We start from the raw sequence: 16,768 nt of genomic DNA, 5'->3' as shown, positions 1-16,768 counted from the left end.
TCAGCACTCAGCCTTCTTCACAGTCCAACTCTCACATCCATACATGACCACTGGAAAAACCATAGCCTTGACTAGACGAACCTTTGTTGGCAAAGTAATGTCTCTGCTTTTGAATATGCTATCTAGGTTGGTCATAACTTTCCTTCCAAGGAGTGCTATAGAATGTCTATCATTCTAGAATAAAAAAAAATAAAATAAAATAAAATTCCTGAAGTTCCTAAGAACAAGGGGGGAAAAAAAGAGGCAGTTTTTGCATATTTATTCATAGTGGGTGTATATTTACTAATTTCACACCCAACTGGGTGCCCTTTATTATTTCCTATAGTTTTATCCTTCCACTTGAGATGTTTCCCCTCCATGTAAAGAACCTTCTTTAGTAAGTCTTACAGAGCAGGACTGCTGGTGGTTAATTCTCTCAGCTTTTGTCTAAAAATGTCTTTATTTCACCTTCATTTCTGACGGATATTTCTGCTGGGAATAGAATTTTAACTTGGCAGCTTTTTTGTTCAGAAAAAATGTCATTCCATAATTTTCCAGTTTCCTCAGTTGTGTTCAAAATTCGGCCATCGTTTATATTAGTTTATTTGAAAGTAACGTTATCTTATTTTTTTCCCATCCGGTTGCTTCTAAGAGTTTCTCTTTGTCTCTATAGTTTTCAACAGTTCAGTTAAACTATATCTGAGTGTATTTTTCTTTGTATTTTTCCCGCCGGGAGTTTGCTAAACTACTCAAATGTATAGGTTGGTGTCCTTCATCAATTTTGGAAAATGCCTTACCATATCTCTTCAAATATCTGCTCCCATGCTAAGTCTCTACTTCTGTATCTCCAAACACACTATTCAACATTTTTTTTTCTTTTCTGGGGGCTGCACCACACAGCATGTGGGATCTTAGTTCCCCAAACAGGAATCAAAGCCTGCAGTTGAAGGACAGAGTTTTAACTACTGGATCCCTAAGGAAGTCCCATACCTTATTCAAACTTTCACTACTACTGCTTTGCACTGTCCCACTTTTTCCATTTTTTTTCTTCCTGTTTTCAAACTGGATACTTTCTATTGTCTTTATTCTTGTCTTTTATTGGTATAACCTGCTATTAAATCCACCCAATGAATAATTAATTTCAGTTACTGTGGGCTTTTTGTCATGCTTTTTTTTGTTTTATTTTTAATGTGCCAGGCACTGTACTAAGTGCTGGGAACACAGCAGTGAAAAGACAGCCACAATCCCTGCTCTCACAGAACTTCAATGGTTTATATTCAGTTGACCTGTTTTCCCTCTTTTAGGTAAATGAAGAGTAAGGCAAGGGGTAGATTGAGAGCCTAGGGTTCTGCATCAAAGTTTACTCATTAACATATAAATGACAGACTTCAGCGACTGATTTTTCATTACCAAAATATCCATTTAATTCCTTTTCATGAATTCGAATTCTCTATAGATTCTCCACTTTTTCTTATATTTTCTTTAGCATATTACGGTTAAAGTCCCCATCTGATAATTTTAATTACCAGGCAGTGCCAGGTGTCTCAGTGGTAAAGAACCTGCCTGCCAATGCCAGAGATGCAAGGGATGCGGGTTCAATTCCTGGCTCCGGAAGACCCCCTGGAGAAGGAAATGGCAACCCACTCCAGTATTCTTGCCTGGAGAATCCCATGGACAGAAGAGTCTGGCGGGCAACAGTCCAAGGGGTCACAAAGAGTTGGGACACGACTGAGTGACTAACACTTTCTTTCACTTTCTACTTCTGTTATTTATTTTTCTTCTGGATTATGGATCACAGTTTTCCACCTTTTCAAATTTTTAGAAATGGCTCACTGCACACTGGATATGGTAAATGAAAGAGCCTCAGAAACCCCAGAATATATCTTCCCAGTGAGCATTCTCCATCTACTCTATCACACAAAAGGGATGAGAAAGAACAACCATTACAATCTATTTCATGAACTGAAATGTGTCAGGACTATGCTGAAGTTTTAGCAAGATGCAGTTCACCTCCGGTTTATTCTTTTTCTTCAGTCTGTGCCCAGAATCAGCAAATGTTAGCAATTCTCTTTTCACCTTACAAAGGGCTCTTCTATATCTGGAATTTTTTAATTAATTAATTTTAATTAACCTAGTCATCATTACTTCTACAGTCCTCCAATATTTTTTAAAATGCAATTTTAAAAGTTCAGTTTTTTCTACTTGTTGCAGTGGTATAGATGACCTACTAAATACTACCCAGCAGCTGAAGTCTCCGTGCAATACCCTAAGAGTCATTCACAAGCCCAGACACACATCAGAATGACCTGGGGAGAGTTTTTTTAAACTCTAGAACTCAGAGATAATCAGTTGTCGTTGTCACTGTTGTTGTTCAGTTGCTAAGCTGTGTCCAACTCTGTGACCCCATGAACTGCAGCACGCAGGTCTCCCTTAGATGTTCAGCGTGGTCGGGAAATCCGTACTTTTAACAAGAGTCTTAAGTGATCCCAGTAAAGCTGACATTTCTAAAAAAGCTAATGTGGGAGTTCCATGGAGGCCTAGTGGTAAGAATTCCAGACTTTCACTGCCATGGCATGGGAATGCTTAGTTGGGAAACTAAAATCCTGCAAGTTGCCCAACATGGCCAAAAAAATAAAAATAAAGAAACTAATGTGCCTGTTTCTCCTCTCCCCCCATCCCTAGCAGAGTACTGATAAGGACATTTGACAAAGAACATAGACTACACATAACAAACAAACCAACAGATGAATATAAAAAGTTAAAAGTTCAGAATCACTAAAGACTTTGAAGATGCTAAAATAAATATGTAAAGGCTTCATATATTAAATATATCATATCTTATATATTTATATATTATAAGTATATTATTAAATGTATTAAATATACTTAATATGTTAAGCATATTAAATATATACAAAAATATATTAAGATCAAGATGACGAAGAAGGAAAGACAAGAATCATTAGTGAAGAATACATGGTATAACACCAACTGGGCTTCACTGGTGGCTCAGTGGTAAAGAATCCACCTGCCAATGCAGGAGACACGGGCTTGGCCCCTGGGTCTGGAAGATCCCCTGGAGAAGGAAATGGCAACCCACTCCAGTATTCCTGTCTGGGAAATCCCCACAGTCCATGGGGTTGCAAAAGAGTCAGACACGACTGAGCGACTAAACAACAACAATATAATACCAATAGGAGACTGAAAATAGAATTATACAATTCAATTTCACTTCTGTTTTAGCAGAAAACAATATTATTTTCAAATTTAAAAAGAACATTTTGCCAGCCATCAAAACACCTAAAATACAGCATAAACCCCACCTATCTGCTTTATCTCAAGTCTATATGAATTAATCCAAGGGTAGAGATGAAAATTCTGAAATGTCACAAGGGGAGTGAACTTTGAGAACTCACGAAAAATAAGGCATCAGACTAGGAGTGAGAAGAGGGTGCCTCAAAATGCAGGGATGGATAAAGGTGAAAAGTCACTTCAGGACTATGACCTTAATTTAATGTCAACACCCAAATAATTCTAGGACTGATTACTTATGCAGATGACTTTTAAGCACTTAAGAGAAGGAAGCAGCGTTTACTAATAACGAAATCTTACCTTCCTGAAGCAAGTTTACAGACTACCTTCACAAACATTACCTCAAATCTTCGGTTTGCAGAGCCCTATGAAAAAGGGCAGGCAGCACCATGTCTCCTCCCAACCCTCACATTCACTCTTCAAAATACTCAGCTTGACTCTCACCCAGGTTAACTCACTCCTCAGCAATTAGGACGCAAACTCAAGTCTTCCCCATTGAGTACTGTTTCTCTATCACGAAGCTCTTAAAGTCAGCATGAGTTAAGAATAAGTCATGCAGAAATGAGAATTGGGATTGCTTCAAAATAATGAAGAGAAGCTGAGCAGGAAATGGGTAGGAGTATCGATGAAACAAAACTAAGTAGAAGCCGGGTAATGGGTACATGGGGCTTCATTTATAATCATCTATTTTTGTACATGTTTAAAACTTTGCATAAAAAAGCTTTTTTTAAAAAAATACCCATGCACACGCATGCTCTTTGTTAGGTTAACTGTACCAGTAATCAGATGAATACCAAAAGTACAGAGCACCTGAAGCTCGGCAATTTTTAAGCCTTCTTTTTTAAAGACTCAAATAATACCCTCAGATACAAAAACACTTAGAAAAAAGATGAAAAATGATATGCCTGAATACTGACCACCAACTGCACCAAGAGAAAAAAGCACCATGACAGTGAAATACTTAATGGTGTGTTCTATAAAAAACACCATTACCTTCCTGAAGCAAGTTTACAGACTTCTTACCTTCCTGAAGCAAGTTTACAGACTACCTTCACAAACATTACCTCAAATCTTCGGTTTGCAGAGCCCTGTGAAAAAGGGCAGGCAGCACCGTGTCTCCTCCCGACCCTCACAATCACTCTTCAAAATACTAAGCTTGACTCTCACCCAGGTTAACTCACTCCTCAGCAATTAAGACGCAAACTCAACAGGACGTCACCCTGTTTATTGTCACCCTGTTTATTGTCACCCTGCTTATTTATCTTATGTGCAGAAACGCTGGGCTGGAAGAAGCACAAGCTGGAATCAAGATTGCCAGGAGAAATTTCAATAACCTCAGATATGCAGATGACACCACCCTTATGGCAGAAAGTGAAGAGGAACTCAAAAGCCTCTTGATGAAGGTGAAAGTGGAGAGTGAAAAAGTTGGCTTAAAGCTCAACCTTCAGAAAACGAAGATCATGGCATCCAGTCCCATCACTTTATGGGAAGTAGATGGGGAAACAGTGGAAACAGTGTCAGACTATTTTTCTGGGCTCCAAAATCACTGCAGATGGTGACTGCAGCCATGAAATTAAAAGATGCTTACTCCTTGGAAGGAAAGTTATGACCAACCTAGATAGCATATTCAAAAGCAGAGACATTACTTTGCCAACAAAGGTTCGTCTAGTCAAGGCTATGGTTTTTCCTGTGGTCATGTATGGATGTGAGAGTTGGGACTGTGAAGAAGGCTGAGCGCTGAAGAATTGATGTTTTTGAACTGTGGTGTTGGAGAAGACTCTTGAGAGTCCCTTGGACTGCAAGGAGATCCAACCAGTCCATTCTGAGGGAGATCAGCCCTGGGATTTCTTTGGAGGGAATGATGCTAAAGCTGAAACTCCAGGACTTTGGCCACCTCGTGCGAAGAGTTGACTCATTGGAAAAGACTCTGATGCTGGGAGGGATTGGGGGCAAGAGGAGAAGGGGATGACAGAAGATGAGATGGCTGGATGGCATCACTGACTCGATGGACATGAGTCTGAGTGAACTCTGGGAGTTGGTGATGGACAGGGAGGCCTGGCACGCTGCGATTCATGGGGTCGCAAAGAGTCGGACATGACTGAGCGACTGATCTGATCTGATCTGATCTATAAAAAATAATTGAATGAATAATATACTGGGGGGGGGACAACCCTGAGGAATACTTAAGATTTGTCTTCAAACATTTTTAAAGTAAAAAGACAAACACTCTAAAGCGTTACAGAGAAGACAATTAGGAACAATGAATAGAAGACTTTAAGAGGCCAAACTTTTCTACTCGCCCCACTCTTCCTTGAGGCTCATGACTCATGTGCTACTCACTACAAACTTTGTCACTATCACCTACCAATTTTCTAGATACTTCCCCCATCATCAAAACAATTTGAGTCCTGGCTCAGTTTTTCCTCAACTTCACACATCGACCACCATCCAGGTTAGTGTTGCTTGATAAAATACAGGACTCCCAATTAAACCTGAATTTTCAAAAAGGTATGAGTAGTATTTTTAGTATATCCCATGCAATAATTGGGAAACATTTATACTAAATATTCATTGCTTATCTGAAATTCACATTTAACTGGGCATCCATTATTTCTATTTGCTGAATCTGGGAACCCGGATCTAGGTGACTTCAATGTCAAGGTGGACCACCTATCCAACATCTGATCCTCAACGTTCCTTAATCTCTGCAATTCTAGAGACTAAAACCATAACAAAGACGTTGTCTCCAAATCCAGCTGAATCCTTAACACTGCCCAGTACTGTTAAACGTCCTTAAACTGCACTCTCTCTCTCTCATTTACTCCAACAGCTGTTATAAACCAAATCCACTGTTTCCTTCTCTGCCATCTCAGTCTCTAAATTCACCACCTGAATTTAGATCCCATTCTTCTTCTACCTCCTATGGTACTTCACTGTATATTTCCCTTTATTATATTCTTCAACTGCTCCTACTAAAGCATAAGCCATTAGATGCAATTACATTCATCCAAAACCTTAAACGAGGGTTTCAACATTTTAGTAAGACATGCAAGAACCTACATGATTGACAGCTCAGTCCAGGCTTCACTTTCTGTCAAGTTCTCCCTGACTGCCCAGGCTAAATTAAGGGCTCCTCTTACCCACTCCCATTGTATCCTATACATTCATCGTAACATTCACCATAATTTTCTTTTCATTCTTCTCTCTTACTAGACTTTAAGGTGTGAGAGTTTACGGACCTGAGAGTTGGACTATAAAGAAAGCTGAGCACCGAAGAATTGATGCTTTTGAACTGTGGTGTTGGAGAAGACTCTTGAGAGTCCCCTGGACTGCAAGGAGATTCAACCAGTCCATCCTAAAGGAAATTAGTCCTGAGTAGTCATTGGAAGGACTGATGGTGAAGCTGAAACTCCAATCCTTTGGCCACCTGATGCAAAGAACTGACTCAATGGAAAAGATCCTGATGCTGGGAAAGATTGAAGGTGGGAGGAGAAGGGGACGACAGAGGATGAGATGGTTGGATGGCATCACCTATTCAATGGACATAAGTTTGAACAAGCTCTGGGAGTTGGTGATGGACAGGGAAGCCTGGCGTGCTGCTGTCCATGGGGTCGCAAAGAGTCAGACATGATTGAGCAACTGAACTGAACTGACTGAGAGATTGAACAGTCATCTGTCAGGGCTCTTGCAGAAGTGGATTTAAATAATCTCAGATTCCTTCTAACTATCTGTAACTAATCAATTAGTGACTAGAATTATTTTTTCAGTCAGAGGACTGGCTTAAAAAAAAAAACAAATCAATCTATTTTAAGAATTAGAAAAGTTTTAGACAGTCAGATTATATTTTTCCTGTTTAACAGATCAAAGAAATAGCTCAGAATTGAGATTTACATTAATATAGCAAAGGTAGTTTGTGTCAAGGCAGAAACCAGAGCACAGGTCTTCGCTGATCTTTGTTGCCAACATCTGACCAAAACAACACCTTCTCTCTCTCCCATTCCCTACTGCAAATTCAGTTATCAGAGGCCAAAAATTGAAACATAACAGGAAATACAAACGGCTCTTGTCTTTCCCACTTAGTCCATTACCCAAAAGGAAGATGATCTGCTTAGAGAATAAAGGCAAAACATCTTCCCAGCCCTGAGCTGGGACAGAAGTGAAAGGCACTGATGAGGACAAAAGATTTGGAAAGGTACTCCAAAAGACAAAGTGAACGCTGTGAAAGTTGTTGCTGGGGGTGAGGGGTTTCAAAAAGCAGACAGAGGAAGGAAAGCAGATGGGCAAAAAGAAAGACAGACTCAGGAATCCAACAGAACAAGGCACTCAAATCCAACCGAAGGTTAAAAGGGTGCCTTCCAATTTGATCAAATCCTCAATGGAATGTTCTTAAGAGTATGAAAACCAACTTTACAAAACTTAACTGTGAAATACCAGATAAAAGAATCAAATAAAAACATACTGTCATATTTATAACTATACATTCCTGTTGGTATTCTCACAAATTCTACACTCTCACCTTCAGAATTCAACTCACTTCACCTAAAAATCTGCGGTGAGTTATAAAATGTCATAAAACTAAAAATAAAAGGGGAACAATGTTACAACTTCCACTAACAGCCTGAGAAGTTTTGATAAGGTGAAAAGAATGATAAACAATGAAATCAGTATACAATGCTTAAAAGGTATGTCTAACACATGACCAACCGAAAAAAAGATTTCCATATGAACTCTCTTATGAACATAAAAGATTCTCTCTTAAGAACATAAAACATGTTATTTTTGAGTGAAGAAGCAATAATACTTTCCTCTCTTTACATATTTGTGCTATCTGTTCACAAAATTTAGACCTTTTTTGTAAAGCTCTATTTATTGGAAGTTACTGCTGTAAGGATTAAGACACCCACACTCTAGTTTAAACTCAATCACATGTCATATGATAATGAACAAGTTGCTTTGCTTCTCTAGCTTGTTTTTCCACGCATTATAGAAATAATAATAATCACCAAACTATAAAGAAAAGAGAAAAAATGCTGCACAGGATAATAATTATGATAATACATTTTTATGATTATTTACAGCTTCCTTTCACATAAAAGATTCATACCCAAGACACTAAACAAGCCCACGATGTAAGTAAAGCCAGGTATTACCCCCAACTTACAGATGCAACCAGAAAACTCAAGTTCAGAGAGGCTGACTTGCCCAAGGTCACACTGAAAACTGCTCAGTATACTGTGTAGTAAGAGAAAGAGCTCTTGACTGTCATCACAAAATTGAGACAGTAAGAGGGGTTTTCTCATGCCCAAATTACTATGAGGACTATCCAAGGTAAGCTGTCAACAATTAGATGGAAACGGGTTGCTTGAGGTCCTTATGACCCATAATTACCCACAAGGCCATCATCTGGATATAAAACTATGACTGAAAATAAATTAAATAAAAGTCCTTTAAAGTAAATTTCTAAACGTCCTGCTATTTAGTAAATATTCATGCCTCTTGCACTAGACACAACACCCTGCTTGGGGGATGTGAAGGGGAAGGGGTAAGGATATCACAAGAAAAAGTTTTAAGTTCTCTGAAATTCAACAGGCTAAGACACTCCAAACTATAATATATGAATAGGGGCAGGCAACAGCTTGCAGACTGTAGGGGCAACCCTAAGCCAAACCAAAAGAGTGCCAGGCTGTGGTTTAAAGAAAACATGCAATCTGGAAGTCTGCACCTCAAGTTACTGCTACTGCAAAGTAATTAGTACCATTTATAGCAAAAATATGTAAAGTTTAGAGGATAATTCCAATTCTTCATTATAACAGGATGGCATTCCATATTACCTTGGGGCTTTCTTAACAGAAGCCCTTTTGATGATATAGTCAATGCTTCAAAAGCCACTCTCAGAAAACCAAAGAATATAACTATATATCTCAGCCATATAACATCTGAAGTGGTCAAATCTGCCATCACTGCAGGTACCTGAAGAGAGTTTACTGGAGGCACTATCAATTCCAGTTATTTATATTGTACAGTGTTAAAATTCTCTTCAGCACAACCTCTGAGTGTACTCTGTTTACTGAAGGCTCTACCACACAGCATGAAACAGGTATTTTACTGCTGAAATCTTAAACTTCATTCACAGTCATCACAATGTAAAAACACCTTAACTTTTCTATTCTTCAAGGTCAAAACAAAGTTTGTCTCATCTTTCCCTCTCCACCCCCAAGAAAATGGGGTAGTCTAAAAGATGTCAGGCAGAATAAGCCAATGCTTTTTATAAATTCAAGTCAATCCTCAGCAAAGGAAGAGCTTAAGATGCCTATATTCTACTTCAGTATTGATTCTAAGCCTTTTAACAGTTTAAGCTGACCACAAACCTCCCCTTCTACTTCTTCTATAGAACATTCTTCTCTTTAAACTTCCTTTAAAGAATGAGCCTTCCTATCCCTCCCCGTCCACTGTCTTATATACACACAGATACACACAAACCCCCCAATGAAGAGTAGACTGAGACCTAGGGAACACATGTGCAAAGCACATGTTTTTAATTAATACAAGGCTCACCCTGCAAAGTATGTTGCTATAATGCAACAACAGAGAGTCTACACAGGACCTCATAACACCAAATTTGAAAATAAAACAAAATGCCCTACAGCAGTCTGCGTAAAGAATAAAGATGCAAAAATAAAGCATGCTTACCGTTGTATCTCTAACCTTTGCTTTAAGGACAAAATTCTCCATGCTAAACACATTCAAAAAAAAAAAAAAGGCAGAAGATTTAAGACTCTAACATCCTATTGGCCAAAAGTGTCAAATAAAAAGTGTAGCAATATTTAAAATCTAATAAAACAATATTAAATCTAATATAACAAGCCACACAACACTTTATGACATTTTTCTATTACACTTTCCAAACGTGAACAGCCATCTATTATGTATGCCACAAATAGATGATAAAGCACGAAAACAGATTACAGTCATTCGTGGTAGGTTACCTAAGGACCCTCTCAGTACCCTAAGCATTTGTTAATGATCACTAAACTGAAGTATATATTGGACAAGGTACATAAGGGGGAACATCCAGAGACTAGTCACCTTCCTTTATTTGGTAAATATACAATCATCAGTCAGCTATATAGAAAATGTATAAATTTTACATTTGGATAATCTTAGTCTTTTCAAAGCATTTCACATTCATTATCTTCTCAGTTCGGTTCAATTCAGTAGCTCAGTCGTATCCAGCTCTTTGCAACCCCGCGGGCTGCAGCACGCCAGGCCTCCCTGTCCATCACCAACTCCCAGAGCTGGCTCAAACTCATGTCCATCGAGTAAGTGATGCCATCCAACCACCTCATCCTCTGTCGTCCCCTTCTCTTCCTGCCTTCAATCTTTCCCAGCATCAGGGTCTTTTCCAACGGGTCAGTTCTTCGCATCAAGTGGCCAAAGTATTGGTGTTTCAGCTTCACCATCAGTCCTTCCAACGACTATTCAGGACTGATTTCCTTTAGAATGGACTGTTTTGATCTCCTTGCAGTTCAAGGGACTCTCAAGAGTCTTCTCCAACACCACAGTTCAAAAGCATCAATTCTTCAGCACTCAGCTTTCTTTATGGTCCAACTCTCATATTCATACATGACTACTGGAATAACCATAGCTTTTACTAGACGGACCTTTGTCAGCAAAGTAATGTCTCTGCTTTCTAATATGCTGTCTAGGTTGGTCATAGCTTTTCTTTCAAGGAGCAAGTGTCTTTTAATTTATCCTATCAGATCACTGCAAAAAATTTTCCTTATGCAGACTTGACACTAAAAGTAAGTGACAAATTCAAGATCACAAAGGTAGTCAATCAGATCTGAAACTTGATTCAAAAATGCTAGCTCTGTTGGAGGAAATATAAATAGGTACAAGTTCCTCCTTAAAGCTTTCTTTTGTTAAAAACCTATTCCCAGTTAAAGTATCACTTATAAGATGGAGGCCACCATAAACACTAAATTATTAATAAAATTCAGTTATTTGCATTTAAAATAAAGCCAAATTACCACTCCTGTTAGCCAGTCTACCTTTGAACCAAGAATCATATGAAAAACATTCCATCAATGACTCAATGTGTGCTTATAACTCTGCTGGGCCCTGGGGTGACTATTAGTAGAATTCTCACAGAGAGTTCTTGCTTTTCAGAAAGTTTACACTCCATTTGATAAAAAAGAGAAGAGAAAAGAAAATAATGCTAAGCTATGTTCAATCAACCCTTCCAAGGGGAGACACCTTAAAGGGTGTTTCTGTAGAACCTGAGGTGACAAGCACATGAACAAGTGAGGACGCAGTGAGTTTAGTCTATAAAGACTTCATGGGAAAAATGAAGCTCGAGCTACCCATTTAAGTGTAGACAGGAATTAGAAAAAGATAAAAGAGGAATTAAAGCATTTAGGCAGGGGCTGGTATAAACAGAGGCAGACAAGCAGCAATAAGCTTGACATACACAGTAGAGACTGAGCCAGCTTGCCTGCGACATAGGTGCACACTGAGACAAAACGAGAAAATGTTAGGTAAATTAAGTGGGGTCAGCTCCCCACAGACCATTGTGGCACAGGGAGATGCTGTTAAAAGTATTAAGGTCATCAAATATTTAAACTAGAAAGAAATCTTACAGATTTTTCTAGTCAATTCCAAAAAAAAGGAAATACAGGATCCACAGAGATCTAATGGCTAGTATGAGGACTGAGGCTGTAAAGAGCAGGACAAAACTCACACCTTCATTTAGGAACCGCAGTTCAACGGTGGGCAGCACCATATGACAAAAAATGCACATCTGTCCAAGGGTGAAGGATGGATCTGCAAGCATACATACAAGACAGCATTGTGCCTTGGGAATTCGAGACTGGTTTCCAGGGGCAATGGACCACCACAGTGGCATTACAGTTGATCAAAAAACCACTGTTTTGCCAGAAGGCATCACTTTCAAGAAAGCAGCAATCCAGAAGGAAAGCAAGAGGCAGGAGCTAGTTTTTTCATAGAGTTACAGAGGACATAGGTGGATAAACGAGAGGCGGCAGGCATCTGGCAACAAAAGGAAAAAAAAGACGGATCTATACAGAGAAAGGTACAAGACCAACCAAACATTTAAGAGAAAAGAAATCTTAGTAAGTTTCAAGGCGAAAAGGAAGGAGCTCACATAAAGAAAAACTCAATTAGATGCTAAAGGTGGGAAGAGTGAGGGAGCACAGAGAACTAATTGAGGACCAGTTGGAAATCGTTTTTAAAAGATGAGTTCCAGAATAAATAAGCAATTTTTTCTCACTCACCATACCCTTTGCCAAAAGAATATTCATTTTCAACTACTCATAAGGCCTTACAACAATGGCAGACCAGGCTTTAAGAACAAGGCTAAGGAGTTTTTGTTTTTTTTTTTAAATCCAAAGCAACTTCAAAGTTTTACAAATCTATATGGCCAATTAACATGTAGTCTGTTACTTCAAAGACGCTTGCCAATCATTTTATAACATAAGTTTTATACCACATATTCAAAGAACATTCTGATTAGCATTTAATTTACAACCACCAATAAGTTAGTATTAAAAATTTTTAAATCCGAGTTTACTCTCTAATATGTTCTTTAAAAATGTTATTTTTTGGCTTTTTATATAGCGCTTTTACTTGATCAGATGTGGAAAATGTATATTTACAACAAATCATTTGATGGTTATGGATTATAGGACATATATGGTTATAGGACATCATTTGATGTCCTATGGATCTTTCTCAACTTCTTAAAACAAAAACCTGCATATAACCAGTTTTTCTATACTCCCTTTCAGGAACAAAGTCCTACAGAAATTGGGCATATGAAGCTAGGTGAGGCAGGTAAGAAGGTTCTCTCTAATTTAAGTACCCTGGCTAATGAGCCACAAATTAAAGCTACACACCCACACCTAAAATTGCTAATTTCAATTTAGAAACTTACTATTTACCACCCTACAGGCAGGTTAAGGAGCAGCAGAAGATATAACTTTACACATTCAGCTTTCTGGCTGTCTACCTTCACAAGTTCCATCCCTAATCAAAGTAGTACTTACTTTTTAAATTGTTAGGAATTGCTCAGTTGCCATAAATACTAGGCTTAGGTGCAATGTTATTTTACCCACTTGGAAACAAGGACTTGAGCTCACAATGTCAAGATGGAACACTACCACTGTTTAATCTGTGTCTACTGCACCAAGTTGCTGAGCAATACCCATCAGAGTACAATAGGTAATCAACAGTGGCTAGTAAGACATTTCTGCTTTTATCACCACAAATATTAGAAGTCTAACTAAAACATCAACTCAATCATAAATAGAGTTGCCATCTTTAGACATGCACATGCTCTCTGGTTCTTAGCTTAATAAAAAGTCTTAGCTGTAATAAAAAGCAGCAGCTTGACTCCCCCTGGACCCAGTGAAACAAAGTACAGACAATATATTCAAAATTTAAAACTTTCAGACATAGTTGAAATACTGAAGACTCTCAAACATCTCTCACTACATGTAGGTTGTTTTCCCCCCTCAATATAAATGTAAACTCTTCCCTCCTAACTATACTTTTGGATTATTAAAACAAATCCTAGAGATACTTACCAGAAAAAATTATTCCTGATTGTCCAGCATTCAATACTTTTCATACTGAGGCTCTTATTATTAGGTCTGCTATGCGACCTTGAAAAGTCACTTAACCACTCTGAGCCTCAGTTTTTCCCACCTTCCAAATTCAAAGTAAACTCTAATTTAAACGTTTATTAATTCCATAATAAGTTAATGTCTACAAGTGCCTTACGTTAAACACCAAAACCCTTATACTTTGACATCTCAAAGTCAGTGGGCTTTAACCCTGTAAGGGAAAAATGTGAGGAATAATTTGTCCTATGGATCTTTCTCTTTAATAACAATATAAAAGTATAGTTTTTTAATGCTTGTTTAAAATTCTTATGTCCTTAATTGTTAACCGATGGTGTGAGTCTGATTCCACAATATTCATAACAAAGCAAACAACAAAGTACAAGGTCTTTCAACACTGGGGACAAAAAAAGGAAACATTTACTTGCATCATTGGACATATAATCAAAATCATTCTTCTTTTAAAATTTAGAAAACTATGTTTTCAATATGTGACAGATAAGCCTAGAGATCAACAGGTAAAAAGTAAAGAAATAAAGTTTAAAAACTGGAAAAAAAAACTTTTAATTTAAAAAATATTGGGAGGGAGGGTGTACCTATGGCTGATTCTTGCTGATGTATGTATGACAGAAAACCACAAAATTCTATAAAGCAATTATCCTTCAATTTAAAATTGTTTAAAAAACTGGCAACAATAGTTGTGGTGTGAATCCATCAAATTCCTGCATCCAGATTAAAGTATCCACACAGTCTACCTTTGGGAACTGTGTGCCTTTTAAATCCTTTTTTAAAATTACACAGACAAAGTCTTTTCTATCAAGTTTTAAACGTAAGGCTCTTACAATAATACAATCCAATATATGTGGTCACATTTCACTCCCTCAAATAGATTAGCAGTACAGTGGTTTACATACTTTTTGGTCTGGAAGCATAAGGATAGGTGAAAGAACTTCAAGTCTCTGACAGCTTTGTAATTCTCTTTTATCTACGTAGTTTCTTCTCAAATTTCCTCTCAATTCCTCTGCCTATTCCTAAGTATCATTCAGATAGGTCAGAAACTGTTTATGGATCCACTCAGCTCCCAAAATCAGTTTCATGATTATATCCAGTAAACAAAATAGACTGACTCAATCTCAAGCAGTTCCTCATCACAGGAAGTTCATCCTAGAACTGCAGCTACAAAAGCATTCTTCTAAGCGATCCCCAACTACTAAACAGCAACACAAAGTTAAACTAAATCCTACTGACAAAAGGCTCCGGGTGGATTCATTCTGATCAGCCCCAGGAGTCTGTGGCTCAGGCAATAAAAAGGGACCTCCTCAAGCTAGGTAACTTTTTTCCTCCATCTCAGATATTCTCAATGCAAGTTCTCTTGTCAACTAAGAGGTGCGAGTTAAAAAAAGAAAAAACAACGACAACAGAACACTAGCAGAATTAACGGCTTCGGGACCACTTCCCAGCTGGCTTTGCTGTTGTCAGTGGTTCTGATGCAGTTTCCCACTTTCCTTTCACTCTGCTCCCCCTTAATCCTCAAGATTCCCACTCCAGAAAGCAATATTCACATTCTCAGACTGCTGGGCAAAACATAAAAGGGGAAACTGCAACTACCAAGGAAGGGGGGAAAAAAAAGGAAAAATATTTCAGAAGCAGGAGGGAACCAGAACCATGGTTTCCACTGCAAAGGGCAATGTAAAAGCCAGTCTGGTCTTATCAGGATATGGGGGGCGGTTGGTGGGGGGACACTCGTGTGGGGCATCAAAAAGATGTTCAGTGTGTGCAGTTGGAGCTCTCCGGGCGGGCTGAGACGATGGAGCAGAAAGTAAGAAAACCTGTGTTTCCCTGCTTTCTTCTACTCTTCCCCCTCCAAGAGAGGAAGCAGAAGAAACTGGGGGAGGGGCGGGATGTTATCTTTCTCCTATTGGGGGTACACAAGAAGGGCCTTGGGGTTCGTTCAGTTACTCACTCCCGTTTAGGAGGTCCACTGAGGGAAGAGGAAACCCCTAAATGTTACCCACCTCCGTTCACAAATAAAAAAGTAAGGCGGGGGGGAGATGATTAAATCCAGATGCAGAGCCCCTGAAAGCGCCCCCAGGTCACTCATCCCTATTAGCAAGCGGAAGGGCTGGGATAAAGGGGATGGAGGGTCGGAGGGGTGGTCAGGAAAAAGGCCCCACCCCCCGACTGAGGAGGGAGAGGGGCGCCCAAGACACCAGCCGTCCCCTCCTTGCCCGCACCTCCCCCCTAGGCCACCCCCTCTTATCCCCCCAAGCCTTTCCTCCAGAGCCCGAGGCAGCTGCGGGGGAGGCGGCCGCTCCTTCCTCCCCTCACCCACTCGGTCCCCACCCCCACTCCGCTCCCACCTCCCGCCCGCCCCGGGCCCGTTACCTGCTCGTCGAAGCGGCTGACCACGGCCTGGACCCATTCCACCGGCCTGTGCGCGGCCATGTCCTCCCCGCAGCCGGGGGGCGGCGGAGGGACCAGGCGGCCGGCGCCCAGGGCCGGGAAGAGGGCAGGGAGCGGGGGCTGAGGTGAAGGAAGAGGCGAGGAGAGGGTCTGAGGAGTGCAGGCTCCGAACGTTCCCACGGGGGTGGGGATGGGTGGCCTGTGCCCGGTCGGGAGGGGGAGAGGGGAAGGGGGCGTTGGCGAGGAGGCTGGGGGAAGGGGGGCGGGGGAGGGGGGCCCGGGGAGGGGAGGGGGCCTCCTGGTCGCTCTCCCCACTAGCGCCGTCTCCCCACAGCCATCACAGTCCGAGACGCCGCCATGACACCCCACCGGAAGTGGGATCCTTTCCACGGCCCGGGGAGAGGGAGAGCGAGCGAGCTCGAGATTGAGAGCGC

General features: G+C 40.0%; 1 protein-coding gene across 8 annotated transcripts in view; it reads right to left on the bottom strand.

Moving 5' to 3' along the window:
* Nucleotides 1-16,768, bottom strand: part of NF1 (neurofibromin 1) — a 257,559-nt gene extending 240,791 nt beyond the window's left edge. For 4 of the 8 annotated variants that reach the window (XM_070390396.1, XM_070390403.1, XM_070390399.1 and 1 more), the window contains exon 1: nucleotides 16,317-16,763. In XM_070390396.1, coding sequence (XP_070246497.1) covers nucleotides 16,317-16,376 — 60 coding nt within the window. In that variant the 5' untranslated portion in view covers nucleotides 16,377-16,763. Of the gene's footprint in view, nucleotides 1-16,316 lie in introns of all 8 variants that reach the window. The other 4 variants (XM_070390398.1, XM_070390400.1, XM_070390404.1 and 1 more) reach the window with 3 other exon arrangements.

This window comes from Bos mutus, chromosome 19 (assembly GCF_027580195.1).
Source record: "Bos mutus isolate GX-2022 chromosome 19, NWIPB_WYAK_1.1, whole genome shotgun sequence".
Lineage (NCBI taxonomy): Eukaryota > Metazoa > Chordata > Mammalia > Artiodactyla > Bovidae > Bos > Bos mutus.
This window is presented reverse-complemented; position numbering and strand designations above follow the sequence as displayed.